The sequence below is a fragment of the Salvelinus sp. IW2-2015 genome, linkage group LG20, assembly GCF_002910315.2.
Source record: "Salvelinus sp. IW2-2015 linkage group LG20, ASM291031v2, whole genome shotgun sequence".
NCBI lineage: Eukaryota > Metazoa > Chordata > Actinopteri > Salmoniformes > Salmonidae > Salvelinus > Salvelinus sp. IW2-2015.
This window is the reverse complement of record NC_036860.1, coordinates 15,790,063-15,810,280: the sequence shown is the minus strand read 5'-3', so window position 1 is coordinate 15,810,280 and position 20,218 is coordinate 15,790,063. Positions and strand designations below refer to the sequence as shown.

Genomic DNA, 20,218 nt, shown 5'->3' with positions numbered 1-20,218 from the left:
AGTTCTGTTATTCTCACAGAAATGATTCAAACAGTTTTAGAAACTTCAGAGTGTTTTCTATCCAAATATACTAATAATATGCATATATTATATTCTGGGGATGAGTAGCAAGCAGTTGAATTTTGGCATGCTATTTTTCCGAAAGTGAAAATGCTGCCCCCTGCCTCAAGAAGTTAATTTGGTGTATTGCACAAAAAAATGAATTTCGCGCTCTGCCATTTCACCGGATGTAATCTAAATGTTCCGCTAGCGGAACCCCTAGCCATATTAACGCCTACTTTTATGGAGTATTTGGTATGATGTTGGTACTGATGTGTATCAAAGCATTAGCATTTACAGTGCCTTCAGAAAGTATTCAGACCCCTTGACTTTTTCCAGATTGTGTTACATTACAGCCTTATTCTAAAAGTGATTAAATATAAAACATTTCTCCGCCATCTACACACAATACCCCATAATGACAAAGGGAAAACAGGTTTGTAGAAATTATTGCTAATMTATTACAAATAAAAAACAGAAATATCTTGATTGCATACGTTTTCAGACCCTTTGCTATGAGACTCGAAATTGAGCTCAGGTGCATCCTGTTTCCATAGATCATCCTTGAGATGTTTCTACAACTTGATTAGAGTCCACCTGTGGTAAATTCAATTGATTGGACATGATTTGGAAAGGCACATACCTGTCTATATAAGGTCCCACAGTTGACAGTGCATGTCAGAGCAATAACCAAGCCATGAGGTCAAAGYAATTGTCCATAGAGCTCTGAGACAGGATTGTGTTGAAGGACATATCTGGGGAAGGGTATCAAAAAATGTCTGCAGCATTGAAGGTCCCCAAGAACACAGTGGCCTCCATCATTCTTAAATAGAAGAGGTTTGGAACCACCAAGACYCTTTCTAGAGCTGGCTGCCCAGCCAAACTGAGCAATCGGGGGAGAAGGGCCTTGGTCAAGGAGGTGACCAAGAACCCGGTTGTCACTCTGGAGCTCTGTCAGAGTTCCTCTGTGGAGATGGGAGAACCTTCCAGAAGGACAACCATCTCTGCAGCATGCCACCAATCAGGCCATTATGGTAGAGTGGCCAGACGGAAGCCACTTCTCAGTAAAAGGTCTGAGAGCCTTTATGTACCTTTCGAGCTGGAGGCCCAGAGGAGGAGCCAGGAGGAGGCGCGTGAGGCTGAACTGCAGCGGAGGGCCGAGTTCAAGATTCTCTGGTCTGATGAAACCAAGATTGAAGCCTTTGGCCTGAATGCCAAGTGTCACGTCTGGAAGAAAGCTGGRACCATCCCTACGGTGAAGCATTGTGGTGGCAGCATCATGCTGTGGGGATGTTTTTCAGCAGCAGGGACTGGGAGACTAGTCAGGATTGAGGGAAAGATGAACAGAGCAAAGTACAGAGATCCTTGATGAAAACCTGCTCCAGAGTGCTCAGGACCTCAGACTGGGGTTGACGTTCACCTTCCAACAGGACAACTACCCTAAGCACACAGCAAAGACAATGCAGAAGTGGCTTCGGAACAAGTCTCTGAATGTCCTTGAGTGGCCCAACAAGAGCCCGGACTTGAACCCGATTGAACATCTCTGGAGAGACATGAAAATAGCTGTGCAGTAACGCTACCCATCCAACCTGACAGAGTTTGAGAGGATCTGCAAAGAAAAATGGAAGAAACTCCCCAAATACAGGTGTGCCAAGCTTGTAGCGTCATACCCAAGAAGACTCGATGCTGAAATCACTGCCAAAGTACTTTAACAAAGTACTCAGTAAAGGGTCTGAATACTTATGTAAATGTCATATTTCAGTMAAAATTTTAAATCAATTAGCAAAAATTCTAAAAAACAGTTTTTGATTTGTTGTTATGGGGTATTGTGTGTAGATTGATGAGTGGGAAAAACAATTTAATACATTTTAGAATAATGCTGTAATGTAACACAATGTGGAAAAAGTCATGGGTCTGAATACTTTCCAAAGGCACTGTACATAAGTCAATGTGTTTGTGTAAACGTATTGGGTATTTGAGTGGGGCTGTGTTGTACCTTGATGTTTTCAAGGTCTCTCTGATAAGCTTCCTTCATGGCAACTTCATCCCCTTCCAGATTCCGTCTCCCCGCCTCATCTTTCATGGTGTTTACCTGCGTCTCAAGCACATGGATTCGCTTCTTCATTGTTTCCATAGACACCATGTCTATTTTGCAGGCTCCATCAAGATTACATTTCTCTGCCGGCAGGGTGGAATCCAAGGTGAAGTCTGGGTAGAAGGTGGCTTTTTCGGGAGGAGTGTTAGGGGTGGTCTGTGATGAGCGGGACTCGTGTTGTGCATCTGTTGCAACACAGGCAGACTGAGCATGGTGGCTGTGCAGACGTATCATTTCCTCCTCGTGGATCTTCTGGAGCTCCTGCATCTTCCCTTGGAACTCCTCCTCCAGCTTCTGCACCTGCTCCTCGTGGCGATCCTCGATGCTCTCGATATCGGCTAGGAGTACACCAACCTTACGCCGGGTCTCGCTCTCTGCTGCAGCCCTCCCTTGCTCCACCTGCTCCAGCTTCTCCTTGAGGGCCTGGCTGTCCTCCTGCAGTCGCAACAGGGCGTGGCTAAAAGTGCGGCGGTCCTTGCTGAGCATGGCCTCTTGCTCCTGACACAGCGCCCCTAGGCTGTCGAATGCCCCCTTGCACTGCTGCAGTTCCTGTTCGTGATCCAGCTGCAGGCGGCATGCCACGTAGGTCACCTGGGACTGGACCAGCACCTCCGGCCAGTACAGGGTCAAGTCCAGGGTTCCAACAGAGTCCYGGTCATCCAACCAGCGTCTACCTTTCGCTGCACTACTCTCCCCCTTTGAGCCATTGCTGCTGGGGATCTCCTGACAGAGTTTGTGCAAGACCTTGGCCCTTTTCCTCAGCTGGACTGCAAGTCTTTCTGTCCAGTCGTGTTGTTTCTCTGCCTTGTCCCCACTCCAGACTGATTGGATCCTCTCCAGCAGGTTGTCTGTGYGGCCTCTGGACTTCAACTGGACCTGTTCCTCATAAGGAGCCAGCTCTGGAGGACTGACATCAGCCAGACCCCTGGCATGACCAGAGCTCAGATTGTTATCCCCAGCGCCGCCACACTGTTCCTCTGGCTGAGAGCTCCGCCACAGCTGCTCCCTGGTCGGGTTGTCAGAGTGCAGTTCTTCTTGTATCGGCTCTCCCTGGTAGCGATGCTGTAAGGTTAGAGAGATGTAAGCTAACTCTGCTCTGGCACAGACCCTGCCAATGGCGCTCTCCTCCGACTCAGTGTCGCCACCTACTGGTTCCCCACAATCCATTCCGAGGGKCATCCTTTTCAAAAGCACGTCGGCATACATGTGTGCCGAGTCACCTTTGTCTCCACCAAGGAGGGCTTCATTCTGGCAAAAAAATGTATCTTGGCTCTGCATTGCCGACGCCATCTTCTCTAGCGTAGACGCTTCCAGGGCTAAAGCTCTACCCAATGTTTCCATTCCAGCTTCCTCTCCTTCTGGGCATGACATTGTGGCATACGTGTCTGTGCCCATTTGCTCAACCTTGTCCTCTGATAGTGTCTTGTCATCAATCAAGTCTTCCTCCTCCCTCTGAGCTCGGTGGCACTCGTGCCATTGCTCATCGGCAATTATTCCTCCTTGCCTGAGGCAGGCGGCAGCAGTGACCAGCTGCATCTCCAGGGCACAGAGCTCGGCTTCTAGGTCAGGGTTGCTACCTTCCCCAGGGTTCCTCCTCAGCAAGGCTTGGATCCTCTCTCTGCAGGCCTGCACACTGGCCAGGGCCGCCTGACACTGCCCACCCAGCACCCTGGTTCGGCCCTCCGTTTCCAGGGCGAAGCGCCTGCTCTGCTTGGCCTGGTTGTGAAGAAAGAGGCTAAGCCGCTGGCTAGCGGCCCGGCTCTGGGTGAGCTGGGAGAGGACGTGGGGGTTGGCGGCTGCACTGCTGCACCACTGACCTTGTGGCTCCTCCAGCCTCTGGGTGATGTCTCTCAATTTCTCCTCGGTCACATACAGCTTGGTCTCCAGTACCTGGATCACTGACATGAACCTGTCTGGATCATCTCCAGCCGTAACGATGTACTGGTAGGCCYGGTCGACAGAACATGAGCCAGGTCCGGAGTGGCTTATGGCAGGGACGCTGTTGCCGTTTGTCTGTCCTCCGTCTGTATTGTAGGAGTGGTGGATGGTCTGGGTTTCCCYTGAATTCAGACCGCTGGATTTGATATTCAGTCTGTTGTCAGTCACTTTGAAGAGAGGAAGAGAGGAACAACAGGTGCATGCTTCCTTCACCTCACTCAGTTTCAGCTCCGTCTCTTCCAGGCTGCTCCCAAGGGCGGCCATCTTAACCAAGGCTTCACTCAGCTCCCGCTCCTTCCTGTCCAGCAGCCTCTTGTAGTCCTCCCTGGCATCGCTGGCTGCCGCCTCCCTCTCCTGCGCCTGTCCCAGGGCCCGCTGTAGCTCCTCTGAAACACTCTCGTAGGAGTGCTCCAGGTTGTAGAAGTCAGTTTCCTCCGTCTGTAGGCGTCTCTGCAGCTGAACCACCTCCCCGTCCGCCTCGGCCAGCTGGTTCTGCAGCTCTTGGCAGCGTCTCTCCAGCTGCTCCCCCTCCCCCTGTAGCCTCCCTATAGCCGCCAGCGTGCGGGCCAGCTCCTCCTGCAGCTGCTGCTGAGCCTCTTCCACCTCTCCTTCCCTGGCCCACGGCTGCCCCTGCCCCTTCCACAATGTCTCCGCTTGCTGCTCAGCCTTTTGCAGCTGCTCCTGCAGGTCCTGGGTCCGGCGTTCCGCCTGGGCCAGGTTGGCCCCCAGGCTTCTGCGTTCCCTGTCCTGGCTCTCCTGCAGGAGGCCCAGGTGCTTCTGCAGGCGCACCTCCTTCTCAGCCTGTGCCGCCTCTGTTGTTCTCATCTGGGCTGACACCTCTTGTAGTCGCTGGCGCAAACACTCCAACTCTTGCTGGTGGTCGTGCTCCCCCTCCTCCCGCTGCTTCCGAGCGCTCTGACGCTCCTGCTGCAGCTCAGAGCGTGCCAAGGCTGCAGCCTCCCCTGCGCTTAACACCCGCGCCTGCAAGGCGATGAACTCGGCCCTCCGCTGCAGTTCAGCCTCACGCGCCTCCTCCTGGCTCCTCCTCTGGGCCTCCAGCTCGAACCGCAGGTCCTGGTTCAGCTTCTGAAGACGCTGCCACGCGCACGCCTGTGCGGAGGAGGACGGGTTTAAAGATGTGGGTAGGCCATTCTAAAAGAGATTGATGGGAGATTTGGTTCCATTGTTATGGGGAAGCTAAACCAAGCGTACCTTAAGTATTATAAAGTATTTGACTTATGTATTTGACCCAATTCATCTACAGGTATGGTCTGACCTGTACTAGGCGGCTCTCCCTGGAGCGTTCCCTCTCCTGCTGCAGCTGTTGCTGCAGACTGATGTTCACCTGCTGGAGTCTGGACAACTCTCTCTGGGTCTGCTCCAGCTGGGGGCACACACACAGAAACATGCTCAAACACACACACACACACACACACACACACACACACACACACACACACACACACACACACACACACACACACAGAAACACACACATCCTTAAACACACACACACAAATGCATCCTCAAACACACACATACGTACACTCACAAACAAGCCACAGTAACTTAAATCACACTCCTAACACACCGTTACACACACATACTCTAGCTCACCTCTTCAGTCTGCTGTTCATAGAACTGCTGCTCCGTCTCTTCTGTGGTTTCGTCAGAGTTATTGATGGGAACCCACCTCTCCCCTCTCAGCGGTGTGGAAGCCACTTGCTGCTCTATCACCACCTTCACCCGTACACCGGCAGTGCCATCACAAGGGGTGTTGCTCGGAGTGTGGCCAAAGCCATCACTAAGGGCAACGCTAGGGACATCACTAGGGGTGTGGCCAGTGACATCGTCATCGCCACAACCAACGGGCAGCTCTGGTGTAGAAGAGGTGGAGCTGTTGTCCACCTCAGAAATTGTCCTTTTTTCAAAAACCTTATTTTGAGCATGAACTAGTGTTGTGGATGTTGTGGGTGTTTTGGTRCCAGCAACACTTCTTTCCTCTAGGGGTGTGGCCGTGAATGGAGCCTGGGGTAGCATGGTTGGACCTGCCCCCCTTTCTAGCGAAGCTACAGTGTCCCTGAGGCACTGAGAAGAGGACGAGGAGGAGCAGGAGTTAGAGGCAACCAGAGAGGAGGCAGAGGAGGAGGACACTGGTGATGGGCTGCCGCCGTCAGCGGTGTCCGATCCTACCACAGGACGCGGCTGTCTACTGGGCTCCGCCTCCTTCACTACTCCCTGGTAGTGCTGTTGGCGGCTAAAATCAGCCCAGTCAAAGGTTTTGTAGCGTCCCTCCCGTCGACGCTCACGGACACTGTGGTTCTTCCTCTGATCTGGATCCACATCTTCCTCTGCAGAGCGTGTCTCCATAGGGGCTAGCGCTGGTGGCTCCTTCTGCTCTGGAAGAGAACTGGAGGACAGAAGAGAAGGCAAAAGCATGTTGTCAAATGACAACATAACAGTTTATGCAAGCTTTCTCATCACCTAGCCACGACAAAGGGACCAAGTCAACTGTTACAATCTACATAGGGTACGCCAGAACTACTTTACATTTACATTTTAGTAATTTAGCAGATGCTCTTAACTCTAATTTCTCCTGTAAATTAGTCTGGATAAATGCCTTGCTCAACGGCACAGACAGATTTTTCACCTAGTCGGCTCGGGGATTCAAACCAATGCTCTRAACCGCTAGGCTATCTGCCACCCAAAATACTTTCAAATACTTGAACTGTGGGTTGATTTCGTTTTCTAGGCACAATGGAAACAATGGAATGTCCAAAAGTGCAAACTCCAAACTGAGTCAAGTGCACATCAAACTCTACATATTTTACATAATGTATTTGACCCAGGTCTGGGGTTTGTACACAGATACAGAAATACAGGTAACACTTTACTTGACACCCAGCGTCATAACATGTTATGACACAGTCATAACTATGTCATATGTCATAACAGCTGACATAACCTGTTATAATATGGTCATAACACTGTCATGACACATATATTTAGACCTGTTGTYACATATATTGCGTTATTTTATGGCTGGTTATGACACCAACATAAGAGTGTCAAAACCCACAAAACCACCACACAAGGCAAATCCTTACATTACACCATAGCCTACATGTCAACAGTATATTTATGATGTATATATATTTTTTTTAAATAGACCATATTAAATTATCATTGTAATTTCACTGGTAATAATTCTGCTTGACAGTGTCATAAAGTGTCTTTTCTTAGTCCAAGTAAAGTGACACAGGATGGTCATAATGTTTCATGACAGTGTAATTTTATTTAAAATATGATGAAAAAAATGACTGMAAAGAATTCACTACTTCTGCGAACAGGCCTTTCTAATTGACCTGGCKGGGGTATCCTGGAATGACATTGACCTCATCCCGTCAGTAGAGGATGCCTGGTTATTCTTTAAAAGTGCCTTTCTCACCATCTTAAATAAGCATGCTCCATTAAAAAAATMTAGAACTAGGAATAGATATAGCCCTTGGTTCACTCCAGACCTGTCTGCCCTTGACCAGCACAAAAACATCCTGTGGCATTCTGCATTAGCATCGAATAGCCCCCGTGATATGRAACTTTTTAGGGAAGTTAGGAACCAATATACACAGGCAGTTAGGAAAGCTAAGGCTAGCTTTTTCYAACAGAAATTTGCATCCTGTAGTACAAACTCAAAAASGTTCTGGGACACTGTAAAGTCCATGGAGAATAAGAGCATCTCCTCCCAGCTGCCCACTGCACTGAGGCTAGGAAACACTGTCACTACCGATACATCCACAATAATTGAGAATTTCAATAAGCATTRTTCTACGGCTGGCCATGCTTTCCACCTGGCTATCCCAAACCCCGGTCAACAGCCCTGCGCTCCCCACAGCAACTCGCCCAAACCTCCCCCACTTCTCCTTCACCCAAATCCAGATAGCTGATGTTCTGAAAGAGCTGCAAAATCTGGACCCCTACAAATCAGCCGGGCAAGACAATCTGGACCCTCTCTTTCTAAAATTATCTGTCGAAATTATTGCAACCCCTATTACTAGCCTGTTCAACCTCTCTTTCGTATCGTCATAGATTGAAAAGCTGCCTCGGTCATCCCCCTCTTCAAAGGGGGAGACACTCTAGACCCAAACCGCTACAGACCTATATCTATTCTACCCTGCCTTTCRAASGTCTTTGAAAGCCAAGTTAACAAACAGATTACCGACCATTTTGTATCTCACCGTACCTTCTCCGCTATGCAATCTGGTTTCAGAGCTGGTCATGGGTGCACCTCAGCCACGCTCAAGATCCTAAACGATATCATAACCGCCATCGATGAGACATTACTGTGCAGCCGTATTCATCGACCTGGCCAAGGCTTTCGACTCTGTCAATAACCACATCCTCATCGGCAGACTCGATAGCCTTGGTTTCTCAAATGATTGCCTTGCTTGGTTCACCAACTACTTCTCCGATAGAGTTCAGTATGTCAAATCGGAGGGCCTGTTGTCCGGACCTCTGACAGTCTCTATGGGGGTGCCACAGGGTTCAATTCTCGGGCCAACTCTCTTCTCTGTATACATTAATGATGTCGCTCTCACTGCTGGTGATTCTTTGATCCACCTATACGCAGACGACACCATTCTGTATACCTCTGGCCCTTCATTGGACACTGTGTTAACTAACCTCCAGATGAGCTTCAATGTCATACAACTCTCCTTCCATGGCTTCCAACTGCTCTTGAATGCAAGTAAAACTAAATGCATGTTCTTCAATCGATCGCTGCCCGCACCTACCCGCCTGTCCAGCATCACTACTCTGGACGGTTCTGACTTAGAATATGTGAACAACTACAAATACCTAGGTCTCTGGTTAGACTGTAAACTCTCCTTCCAGACTCACATTAAACATCTCCAATCCAAAATTAAACATCTCCAATTAAATCTAGAATCGGCTTCCTATTTCGCAACAAAGCATCCTTCACTCATGCTGCCAAATATACCCTCGTAAAACTGACCATCCTACCGATCCTCGACTTCGGCGATGTCATTTACAAAATAGCCTCCAACACTCTACTCAACAAATTGGATGCAGTCTATCACAGTGCCATCCATTTTGTCACCAAAGCCTCATATACAAACCACAACTGCGACCTGTATGATCTCGTTGGCTGGCCCTCGCTTCATACTCGTCGCCACACCCACTGGCTCCAGGTCATCTACCAGTCTCTGCTAGGTAAAGCACCGCCTTATCTCAGCTCACTGGTCACCATAGCAGCACCCATCTGTAGCACGCTCTCCAGCAGGTATATCTCACTGGTCACCCCGAAAGCCAATTCTTCCTTTGGCCGCCTCTCCTTCCAGTTCTCTGCTGCCAATGACTGAAACGAACTGCAAAAATCTCTGAAGCTGGAGACTCTTACCTCCCTCACTAGCTTTAAGCACCAGCTGTCAGAGCAGCTCACAGATCACTGCACCTGTACATAGCTCATCTGTAAATAGCCCATCCAATCTACCTCATCCCCATACTGTATTTATTTATTTATCTTGCTCCTTTGCATCCCAGTATCTCAACTTGCACATTCATCTTCTGCACGTCCTACCATTCCAGTGTTTAATTGTAATTACTTTGCCACCATGGCCTATTTATTGCCTTACCTCTCTTATCCTACCTCATTTGCACATGCTGTATATAGATTTTTCTACTGTATTATTGATTGTATGTTTGTTTATTCCATGTGTTGTTTTATGTGTAAAACTGCTTTGCTTTATCTTGGCCATAAATAAATAAAATAACAATAAAAACTACAACAACAACAAGGATTTAATAATGTTTGGGGAGGAATAGATGTTGGGTTTTGACACTCTTATGTATGTGTCATAATCAGCCATAAAATAACACAATATATGTCACAACATGTGTAAATATGTGGGTCATGACAGTGTTATGACCATATTATGACAGGTTATGACAGGTTTAGTCAGCTGTTATCACATTATGACATGGTTTTGACAGTGTTATAATGTGTTATGACACTGGGTGTCAAGTAAAGTGTTACCCAAATACAGCTAAAGGTCAAGGGTCACGAGGCCCAAGGATTCAACCTGGCTCTGAGAGTGGACAGTTTCAGCAGCCGCAGGTTTTCCCTAAAGAGTAGCATGGAAGACATAAGACAAAGCAGGAAAGAAGAGCCATCAGACTTTGTGTATCATAATAAGCACATATCAGGGGATTGAGGTGTTCAGTGCTGGATGCCATTTAGATTTGTTCATTTTTACTCTTTGATTTATAAACTTGCAGTTTGCACGTTATTGTAAACTGAAGCAAATTGTGTAATGTTCTGTTTAGAGCGTTGATGTTGTCTTTTTGTCGGTCTTGTTTTGTAATTGAAAATAAATCATAAATAATTTGTCTCAACCAGAGAAGACTCCTTTACCTTGTGACGACCAGGGCCACTTTGGGCCTCACGTTCTTCATCACTGCCTGGACCCAGTTCCTACGGATCCCAGAAGTCATGGCACACAGGGTGAACGCTCCCTCTGCAGTCTTGGTGAGGAGGGGGGAAGACTCAATCACTGTGATTTCAGTGTGCTTTTTGTCATTAACTATCCTACCCTGTCCTGTCCTACCCTTGAATAATTCATTTCATAGAATATTTTGACCCTGAACATGCACTACTCACAGAAGACAAAAAAAGTGCTGATCTAAGACACACCCCAATGAACCCTTTATTATTCACTTTTAATACCATCCCACACACCCCTTGACAGCCCTACTACATAGAACAGGTAAACTGTCGGGCTATAACAAATCATCTCAACTGACTGAGGAATAACCAATCAAAGACTCCAAATGTGACTCGTTTCAGGTAACTAGGCGTATGTCGTAAGTCACGACTTCACAGAACGTTTATTTAAACATTTTATCAAAATGCGTTTTTCAGCAGAAATGCCTTCTGGAACATTTGAACTTTCATTTGCCTTAATAGCAAATGTGTATGCCATCTGTAAATATGAATAAAGTTGTTAAATTACGAGCCTAGTTGGTTTAGCCACAGAAAAAGACAGGAACCTTCGAGTTGGCCATAATTGGCTGAGATAATGAATGGGCTGGACATGCTGAGAGATGAGTTTCAGATTGTTCTGCCATGTAGCATCTTCTGTCTATAAAATGAGTTGCTTCTTATGTGTGGATAATCCTTCCTACTGCAGTTCTTTTAAAATATATAACATTAGCTATGGAGAACTGAAAATGTGTTGCTAATGCTCAGGCACTATCGACAACGGTCAGTGGGAAAAAATTGTGATGGACTACTTTCAGGAGGACGATCGTACCATGCTGACTCTCTCAGGAAATCCCTGATTTAGGTAAAAACATTTTAATTGAACAAGACATTGTAGAGTCTTCTGATGACAGTGATGGGGAAGAAACATCGATCAACAGTGTTGTTGTCACGGAAGAAGTTTACTGAGTTTTGAAATCTGTACAAATAAAACGGAAATTACACAGGACGTTGTGTTTAATGAAAGGGGTTGCAGTCTYCTATGAAGCGTTCATCCATGCATACGGGTAAGAATCTAGCTACAGTTTCAGATATTATACGTTTTTAATTTTGTCAGATTGTTGTTTTCATTGCAAGTTAAAGCGTACTGTTAGCTAGCTATCTGACGTTAGATGGTTGGCTCGCTAGCTAACATTACGTGTATGATCTGTGTAGTAATATTATCTCAGCAAGCCATTTACATTGCTAGTTATAGCCTAATGTTACCACGCTAACTAGCTAACATTGAACTTATTTGGTTAACTTTAGCTAGCTATGACCCTCGGTTTGTATTGCTAGTACTCTATGGATTGGGATTATGGTTCATTATTTAGCTGGCTACATGTCTAAACAAAAGATCCCAAGATAAAGCGTACTGTTAGCTTTCTAGCTGAGGTTAGATGACTGGCTCGGTAGCTAACATTACGTGTATGATCTGTGTAGAAAATATTATCTCAACAACCATTTGCATTGCTAGTTATAGCCTAATGATAGCTAGCTAACATTGAACCTATTTGGTTAACTTTAGCTACCTATGACAATTAGTTTGTATTGCTAGTACTCTATGGATTGGGAATATGGCTCATTGTTTAGCTAGCTAGCTAAACAAAAGACTCCACTTCGCCAGATGATTACATGACCCATCAAGTTAGCCAGGTGTCTCTGGCTAACTTGATTACTGCTATCTATTGTATAATAGTGCTAAAATATTTGTGTCTGGAATTTATGGTCTGGATATACCATTTTGTAGCTCTGTCTCTACTTTTATCCAATGTAAAAAAACACCATTTCAAAATTTGCTACATAAAACCGAATCAAAGCGGTCGGTCACAAATGTCAACTCACGTGTATCTGGAAGCCGTAGTTCCTCTGAACTGGGTAGTCTGTGATGTCATAACACGTAGACAGGTTAATCTCGCCATCCAAATCAGCAGCCTGAAATTAAATATGATAGAGAAAGACAGTCGAAGTTAAAGGATGCTGTGACACACACACACACACACACTCTCGCTCTTACTCTCTTTCTCTCTCACACATAAAATAATACAAGTGTAGTATATTCTCAAACAACATTTTAAATAAGGCTGTGGCAGTGGATCTGACGTTTTCGGGATCGTTAGACCACAGACTAAAAGATCTGGAGCTTCCCGAAGATTCTGGAATTGTGACCCGGAGAAAAATGGGGGAGGGTCATGCTTTTTCAATTTCAGACAGTGGGACGGTCATGTATTTTATAATAGATTAAATGTCAATATTGCTTAGTGTTTAAGAACTAGTTGCTTATTGATGTGTGCCCGATGCTGCCCCTCATCCATGATTCTTTGCTGGGCGCACAATATTAAGTGCGCCATTATTTAGTGTGGTCTCAATCAAATGATCCATAGTGTAACGACTCTCGTGGGTTGAAGAAGGAGACCAAGGTGTAGCGTGGTAGGCGTTCATGATTTTTAATAAAACTGAACACCGCAACAAAATAACAAAGTAGAAAACGAAAGCGAACAGTTCTGTCAGGCAACAAAACAGCTAAACATAAAATAACTCCCCACAAAACCCAAACGGAAAATCACAACTTATATATGATCCCCAATCAGAGACAACGATAGACAGCTGCCTCTGATTGGGAACCACACATGGCAAAAACAACAAAGAAATAGAAAACATAGAATCTCCCACCCGAGTCACACCCTGACCTAACCAAACATAGAGAATAAAAAAGAATCTCTAAGGTCAGGGCGTGACACATAGCCTATACTGTAGGCTATAGGCCTAGGCTGCTGTATACGAAGTGAATGCTCTGAGAAAGGAAATAGAATGGTATTTGTCACATGCTCTGAATACAACAGGTGTAGACTTTACTGTGTAGTATGTGTGAGTGTGTGGGTAGAGTCCAGGTAGTGTGCATTGAACCAGTACAAGAAAGGGGGTCAATGCAAATAGTCCGGGTAGATATTTGATTAACTGTTCAGCAGTCTTATGGCTTGGGGGTAGAAGCTGTTCAGGAGCCTTTTGGTCGCAGTCTTGGTACTCCGGTACCGCTTGCCGTGCGGCAGCAGGGAGAACAGTCTATAACTTGGGTGGCTGTAGTCTGATGAGTTTTGGGGCCTTCCTCTGACACCGCCTGCTATAAAGGTCCTGGATGGCAGGGAGCTAAGCCCCAGTGATGTACTGGGCCATACGCATTGCTCTCTGTAGGATCTTGCGGTGGGATGCCAAGCAGCTGCCATACCAAGCGGTGATGCAGCAAGTAAAGATGCTCTCAATGGTGCAGCTGTAGACCTTTTTGAGGATCTGAGGGCCAATGCCAAATAATTTCAGCTTCCTGAGGGGAGACATGCCCTCTTCACGACTGTGTTGGTGTGTTTGGACCATGATAGGTCCTTAGTGATGTGGACACAGAGGAACTTGAAGCTCTTGGCTCACCCACTACAGCCCTTTGGATGCAAATGGGGGCGTGCTCAGTCCTCCGTTTCCTGTAGTCCATGATCAGCTCCTTTGTCTTGCTGACATTGAGGGAGAGGTTGTTGTCCCTGCACCACACTGCCAGGTCTCTGAACTCCTCCCTGTAGGCTGTCTCATCGTCGTCGGAAAATCAGGCCAACCACCGTTGTGTCGTCGGGAAACGTAATGATGGTGTTGGAGTCGTGTTCGGCCATGCAGTCGTGGGTGAACAGGGAGTACAGGAGGGGACCAAGCACACACCCCTGAGGGGCTCCCGTGTTGAGGGTCAGCGTGGCAGATGTGTTTTTGCCTACTCTCACCACCTGGGGGCGGCCCATCAGGAAGTCTAGGATCCAGTTGCAGAGGGAAGTGTTTAAACCCAGGGTCCTTAGCTTATTAATGAGCTTGGAGTGCACAGGGCAGTTATAGGTCTAAGAAAATATACTTCCTTCACGATTTTCTTGTGCTGGTGGGATGGTGTAAAACTAGGCTGCAATGGTATCCCAATCATGAGCCCTGGCCTGCCCTGCTCTTGCAGATGTAAACCTTTGTGTGAAAAAAGTATTTTTGATTTGTCCCAAAAATTCATTAGGCCTATTTGTACATGCAGGCTACTGATTTCCTGTTCAGTTTGAAAGGGAGAGCACGAAGATGCGAAGGAGGACTGGAGCTACATTTTATTAGCTTGCTACCGCTATAATTGATTTGAATAAAAACAATATGTTTCGTTGCCAATGATGAAGCTTTATCAGAGTTATTGACCTCACAATAAGCCATATTCAAGTAACTTTAATAACTTAGGCTACGTGCTAAAAGTAGGCTAATTCGAGAAGGCCTAATTCATTTAAACAGCCAGTCTTTGGTTTGATGCTCATGTGGTGAGCTATAGTTTGTTAGTCGATTTAGAATCTCGATGGTGCAGCTGTAGAACTGTTTATAGAAGCAGATACCCACGTGCCATCTACTCATTGGTTATACCCACGTGGGTGATTGATAGATGAACTAAGGTTGGTCGGTCATGGTAATACACCTTATTATGAAAGTTAGATGCCAATCGCCATATAAAGTCCAAAGAAGAAAACGCCTGGAAGGAGGAGAGAGGACTAGAAACGGTTCGGTTGACCGTTTTATGTGTGGATTAATTGGCGGAGTAGAGGATCTTGTGCATTTCAAGTAAAATAACAACTCAACATTTAAATCCCAGCACAAATTAGCTAGCAACAGCAAGCTAGCTAAATAGGACAAATTAGCTAGCAACTGCAACTGCTAGCTAAATTGCCATAAATGTTTAATGCTTTTTGACCTGTCCCCAAATTAATATAATTTGATCAGAGTTTGTTTTGATATTTAAACCTGCGTGTTCGTGATCGCGTTTGGTGCGGGGGAACAAAATCTATTGGAGCACGATGGTGCACGCACGTGTCCGGTTTGCGCATGGTGTAAGGCTCAGGTCTGAGGCTCTGGTCTGTCTTAGGCATGCTCTCTGCTATCCACTTTGTTTTAATTATTATTTTGTGTATAGTGGAGGGTCATTTATTTATAGAGGGTCACTTTTCTTCCAGATGAAAATGTAAGGGAGGGCTATCCATTTTCATTTCAGAGGTCCAATTTTCTCCAGGTATCCCTCATTATAAATAACGTACAGTCCCTAATTCTTCAAGTCTTACCCATAGTAACCAACCATTTGATCTCAATCAGTTTCATGGGGATATGCATTTAGACATTGAGTTATACAGTGTTGTCACACAGTGTTGTTTTGAATGATGTACAGTGAGTAAATGTTTGAGCAGATGCTGTTAACAAACTGTAGCATAGCCTACATGTGCATTATGCCTAGTGGAGCGCTCTGTTGTATTTTGGCCACATGAGCGAAACATGCGGTGGTGTTTTTGTCTTACAGTAACGTTATACTATGCTATTATATTTGGTTCTGTTATGTAGAATACTGTGATCATTATGTGATCTTGCAGACATTGATTCAGCTTTGTCTAACGTTGATCTAACATTGCCTGAGTAGCCTGTTCTCTACGCGTATACTTATGTGCAGAACGTGATCCACACAAGTGCTGGCAGAAGCTTCAGGAAGCTCTAGATCTTTTATTCAGAGGACCCAAAAAGATCCCAAAAAGATCCCCAAAAAGTCAGATCCGTAGGCACTCCATTAAAATAAAGATAACTGCCCATCCATACCTCCTCAGCAACAGCATCTCTGTAGAACCTCAGGGTTTGGTCAGTCAGGACGAACCAGTGCTTCTTCCACTGCAAGATAGATAACGAATSAACAATTAAAGAATTGCAATTCACATGCACAAACACGTACAGATACAAAGTTTATAAACACTAACCTGCCCTTTGTCAGTCAGTCTGGTCATCCAGCCCTTTTTGAAGTTGAGGAGGTCAGGCTGGGAAGGGGAAATATTTATAATTTTTATTTAAAAATGTTTATAATAATGTACACCAGTTTAGCTAAATCAAGCTTACCCTATATTTGTAATATTAGGCCAGTTTCCCAGACACAGATAAAATGTAGTCCTAGACTAAAAGGCGTGCTCAATTGATAATCTCTTTGTCTGGGAAACCGGCCCATCATGTATTGGACACACCCAGGTCTAGTTTAAGAATGTAGAGGTCCCATCTGGACAGATTTACRGTTGCTGTGGTGGCCGTAGCCTCTGCTGCCCTCCGGTCCAAGGACTTGGAGCGGTGGTAGCAGGGCATGGTTGGTCTGGAGACATCCGGGGCCGAACGCTTCAGAGCAGATTCCAGGGCCTGCTCCAACCACAGACAGAGAGGCGAGAACTACAGTTGAGCACATGTCTAATTTTATCAAAAACATACTTTTTTTTTCAAGCAATCTTCCATTGTGTAATCAGGAGTTGCTTAATGTAGGGTGTGTGAAAACTCACTTTGGTGATGACATTTAGTCTAGTAAGATGGCGCCGACAGGCAGCTTTGCTTCTAGCTCCTAAGCAACTTTGACGGTAACAAAGTTCTACCAAAACGCTACCGAAGTTCTACCAACACATTGACTATAGTACTCGTGCTGGGAAAACACTCCACCACTGCAATTTTCTCTTCCAGGATGCCTACAAGGCCCTACCCCACCCTCCCTTCGGCAAATGAGATCACGACTTCATTTTGCTCCTCCCTTCCTATAGGCAGAAACTGATACAGGAAGTACCCATGCTAAGGTCTATTCAACGCTGGTCTGACCAATAAGAGTCCATGCTTCAAGATTGTTTTGATCACGCAGACTGGGATATGTTTCGGGTAGCCTCGGATAATAACATTGATGAGTTCATCAGGAAGTGTATAGGGGACGTTGTTCCTACTGTGACTATTAAAACCTACCCAAACCAGAAACATTGGATAGATGGCAGCATTCACGCTAAACTGAAAGCGCAAACCACTGCATTTAACCATGGCAAGGTGACTGGGAATATGGTCGAACACAAACAGTGTGGTTATTCCCTTCCTAAGGCAATTAAACAGGCAAAATGTCAGTACAGAGACAAAGTGTAGTCGCAATTCAATGGCTCAGACACGAGACGTATGTGGCAGGGTCTACAGACAATCAAGGATTACAAAGGGAAAACCAGCCACGTCGTCGAGACTGACGTCTTTCTCCCAGACAAGCTAAACACCTTCTTCACCCGCTTTGAGGACAACACAGTGCCATCGATGAGGCCCTCTCCCAAGGACTATGGGCTCTCCTTCTCTGGCCGACACGAGTAAGACATTTAAGCGTGTTAACCCTCGTAAGGCTGCCGGCCCAGACAGCATCCCTAGCCGTGTCCTCCGAGCATGCGCAGACCAGCTGGCTGGAGTGTTTACGGACATTCAATCTCTCCCTATCCCAGTCTGCTGTCTCCACTTGCTTCAAGGTGTCCACCATTGTTCCTGTACCCAAGAAAGCAAAGGTAACTGAACTAAATGACTATCGCTTGTAGCACTCACTTCTGTCATCAGAAGTGCTTTGAGAGGGTAGTTAAGGACCATATCACCTCTACCTTACCTGACACCCTAGACCCACTTCAATTTTCTTACCGCCCCAATAGATCCACAGACGATGCCATCACCATTGCACTGTACACTGCCCTATCCCACCTGAACAAGAGGAATATCTACAGTATGTAAGAATGCTGTTCACTGACTACAGCTCAGCTTTCAACACCATGGTACCCTCCAAGCTCATCATCAAGCTCGGGGCCCTGGTCTAAACTCTGCTATGTACAACTGGGTCCTGGACTTCCTGACAGGCCGCCCCCATGTGGTGAAGGTAGGAAARAACACCTCCACTTTACTGATCCTCAACACAGGGGCCCCACAAGGGTGCGTACTCAGCCCCCTCCTGTACTCCCTGTTCACCCATGACTGCCTGGCCACACACAACTCCAACTCAATCATCAAGTTTGCAGACGACACAACCATAGTAGGCCTGATTACCAACAATGACGAGACAGCCTACAGGGAGGAGGTGAGGGCCCTGGCGGAGTGGTGCCAGGTAAATAACCTCTCCCTCAACGTCAACAAAATGAAGGAGCTGATCGTGGACTTCAGGAAAAAGCAGAGGGAGCACGCCCCTATCCCCATTGATGGGACCACAGTGGAGAAGGTGGAACATACTGCTTTACCAATTTCATATGTATACACTGTATTCTATTCTATTGTATTTTAGTCAATGCCACTCTGACATTGCACATCCTAATATTATTATAGTTCTTAATTCCAATATTTAACTTTCAGATTTGTGTGTATTGTTAGATATTACTGCACTGTTGGAGCTAGAAACACAAGCAATAACATCTGCTGAATATGTGTATGTGACCAATACAATTTGATTTGATTTGATTTCACTTCCTTAAATATGATTCTAAATATTCTGAATCGTTCAGTGGGGTCTTTCTCTAACATATCATTAACATAATATCCGAAAAGTTAGATTTCGTAAACTAATACATCTGATAATAAGCACCGAGCTCTGTTGACAGAGCGGTGCAGCTTTCTCGCTGATGCTTTTGAGGATTTAACATTTTGTGGTCGTTCCCTTCCAAGTTGTTTCCGCAAATATCAAATTAGCCTGACACGAGGTGAATTAAATGTAAAAGGCTTTGAAGATAAAAAGCTTGCGGTAATGCTCAGTGCTCCGTTGACGTTTCAAAGAGATCCGCTTTTTTTTGTGAGACGTCTTCGAAAAAGAACAGTAACTTCGCATTATGAAAAGTGTATACTAAAATATGAAAATGCTTCCTGTCATATCTCAAAATAGATATCTATCTTACCTCTATATTGTTTTATGTCCTCCGGATTTGAGAAGCAGATGACGAGTTCAATGGTTAACCTGTCAGGCTGTGCGAGAATTAAGGCTGCCTATCTGACACGATGCTATTTTTTAACAACTTTTTTTTCTGGCCTTTTCTGGCCATTCATTTATTCACCCTAGTTTTGACCATCCTACAAGTGTAAAAAGTCAAATAAGTTTTGAACAGATTATGATAGAGACAAGAGGTTTGCAACATTGGTTTTCTTAGAGGAGTATCTACACAATTAACATTATTTTACCCATTGGCCAAAATATGCAGTTTTGATTGGACACTCTACTTTATGTCTCTTCAGTTTCAACAGCAGTTTCTATCTCCACATATCTCACAATTCAGGTACTTGGTAGTCCAAAGATAAATGAATGTGAACAATATACTGGTAGTTTATTGCGCTATAATCCGTTTTCCAAAAATGGTCATTGTACCTGTTTTTTGCTTATCTGCAGTCTGCTGTGTCGGGTCTGGCTTGTGGTGTTGGAGAATGATGAGGAAGAGGAAGTCGGCTCAGATGAAGAGCTGGTGTCCATGTTGTCAACGTGATCACCCTCTAACTGGTCTATGACCTGCGACCTGATCCCAACAAACAAACACACATCAATGCTTAACTCAATTGACTTACAAAATGCAAAAGTACCCAAACACATTCCCTTAAAATACACAAAGAGAACAACACATATCAATGCTGAACTTAAACGACTTACATAACGCAAAAGTACACAAACAGACTACTTAAAAAATGTACAGTTTACATGTTTAGTAATGTAATTTCAGCATGGTAATAATAAGGAATGCAGAGGCAAAATAATAGGTAGAGACGACTTGGGATGATAGGAATGGATTTGGTAATGTAGG

At 45.5% G+C, this 20,218-nt stretch overlaps 1 protein-coding gene across 1 annotated transcript in view; it reads right to left on the bottom strand.

The window, feature by feature from the left end:
• Positions 1-20,218, bottom strand: part of LOC111982062 (early endosome antigen 1) — a 77,831-nt gene that overhangs the window by 44,487 nt on the left and 13,126 nt on the right. Inside the window, exons 4-12 of the mRNA XM_070449227.1 lie at positions 19,792-19,936; positions 16,695-16,814; positions 16,391-16,447; positions 16,236-16,304; positions 12,453-12,542; positions 10,503-10,612; positions 5,690-6,482; positions 5,349-5,456; positions 2,036-5,224 (exon numbers count right to left, since the gene is read on the bottom strand). Coding sequence (XP_070305328.1) covers positions 2,036-5,224; positions 5,349-5,456; positions 5,690-6,482; positions 10,503-10,612; positions 12,453-12,542; positions 16,236-16,304; positions 16,391-16,447; positions 16,695-16,814; positions 19,792-19,936 — 4,681 coding nt within the window. The remainder of the gene's footprint in view (positions 1-2,035; positions 5,225-5,348; positions 5,457-5,689; positions 6,483-10,502; positions 10,613-12,452; positions 12,543-16,235; positions 16,305-16,390; positions 16,448-16,694; positions 16,815-19,791; positions 19,937-20,218) is intronic.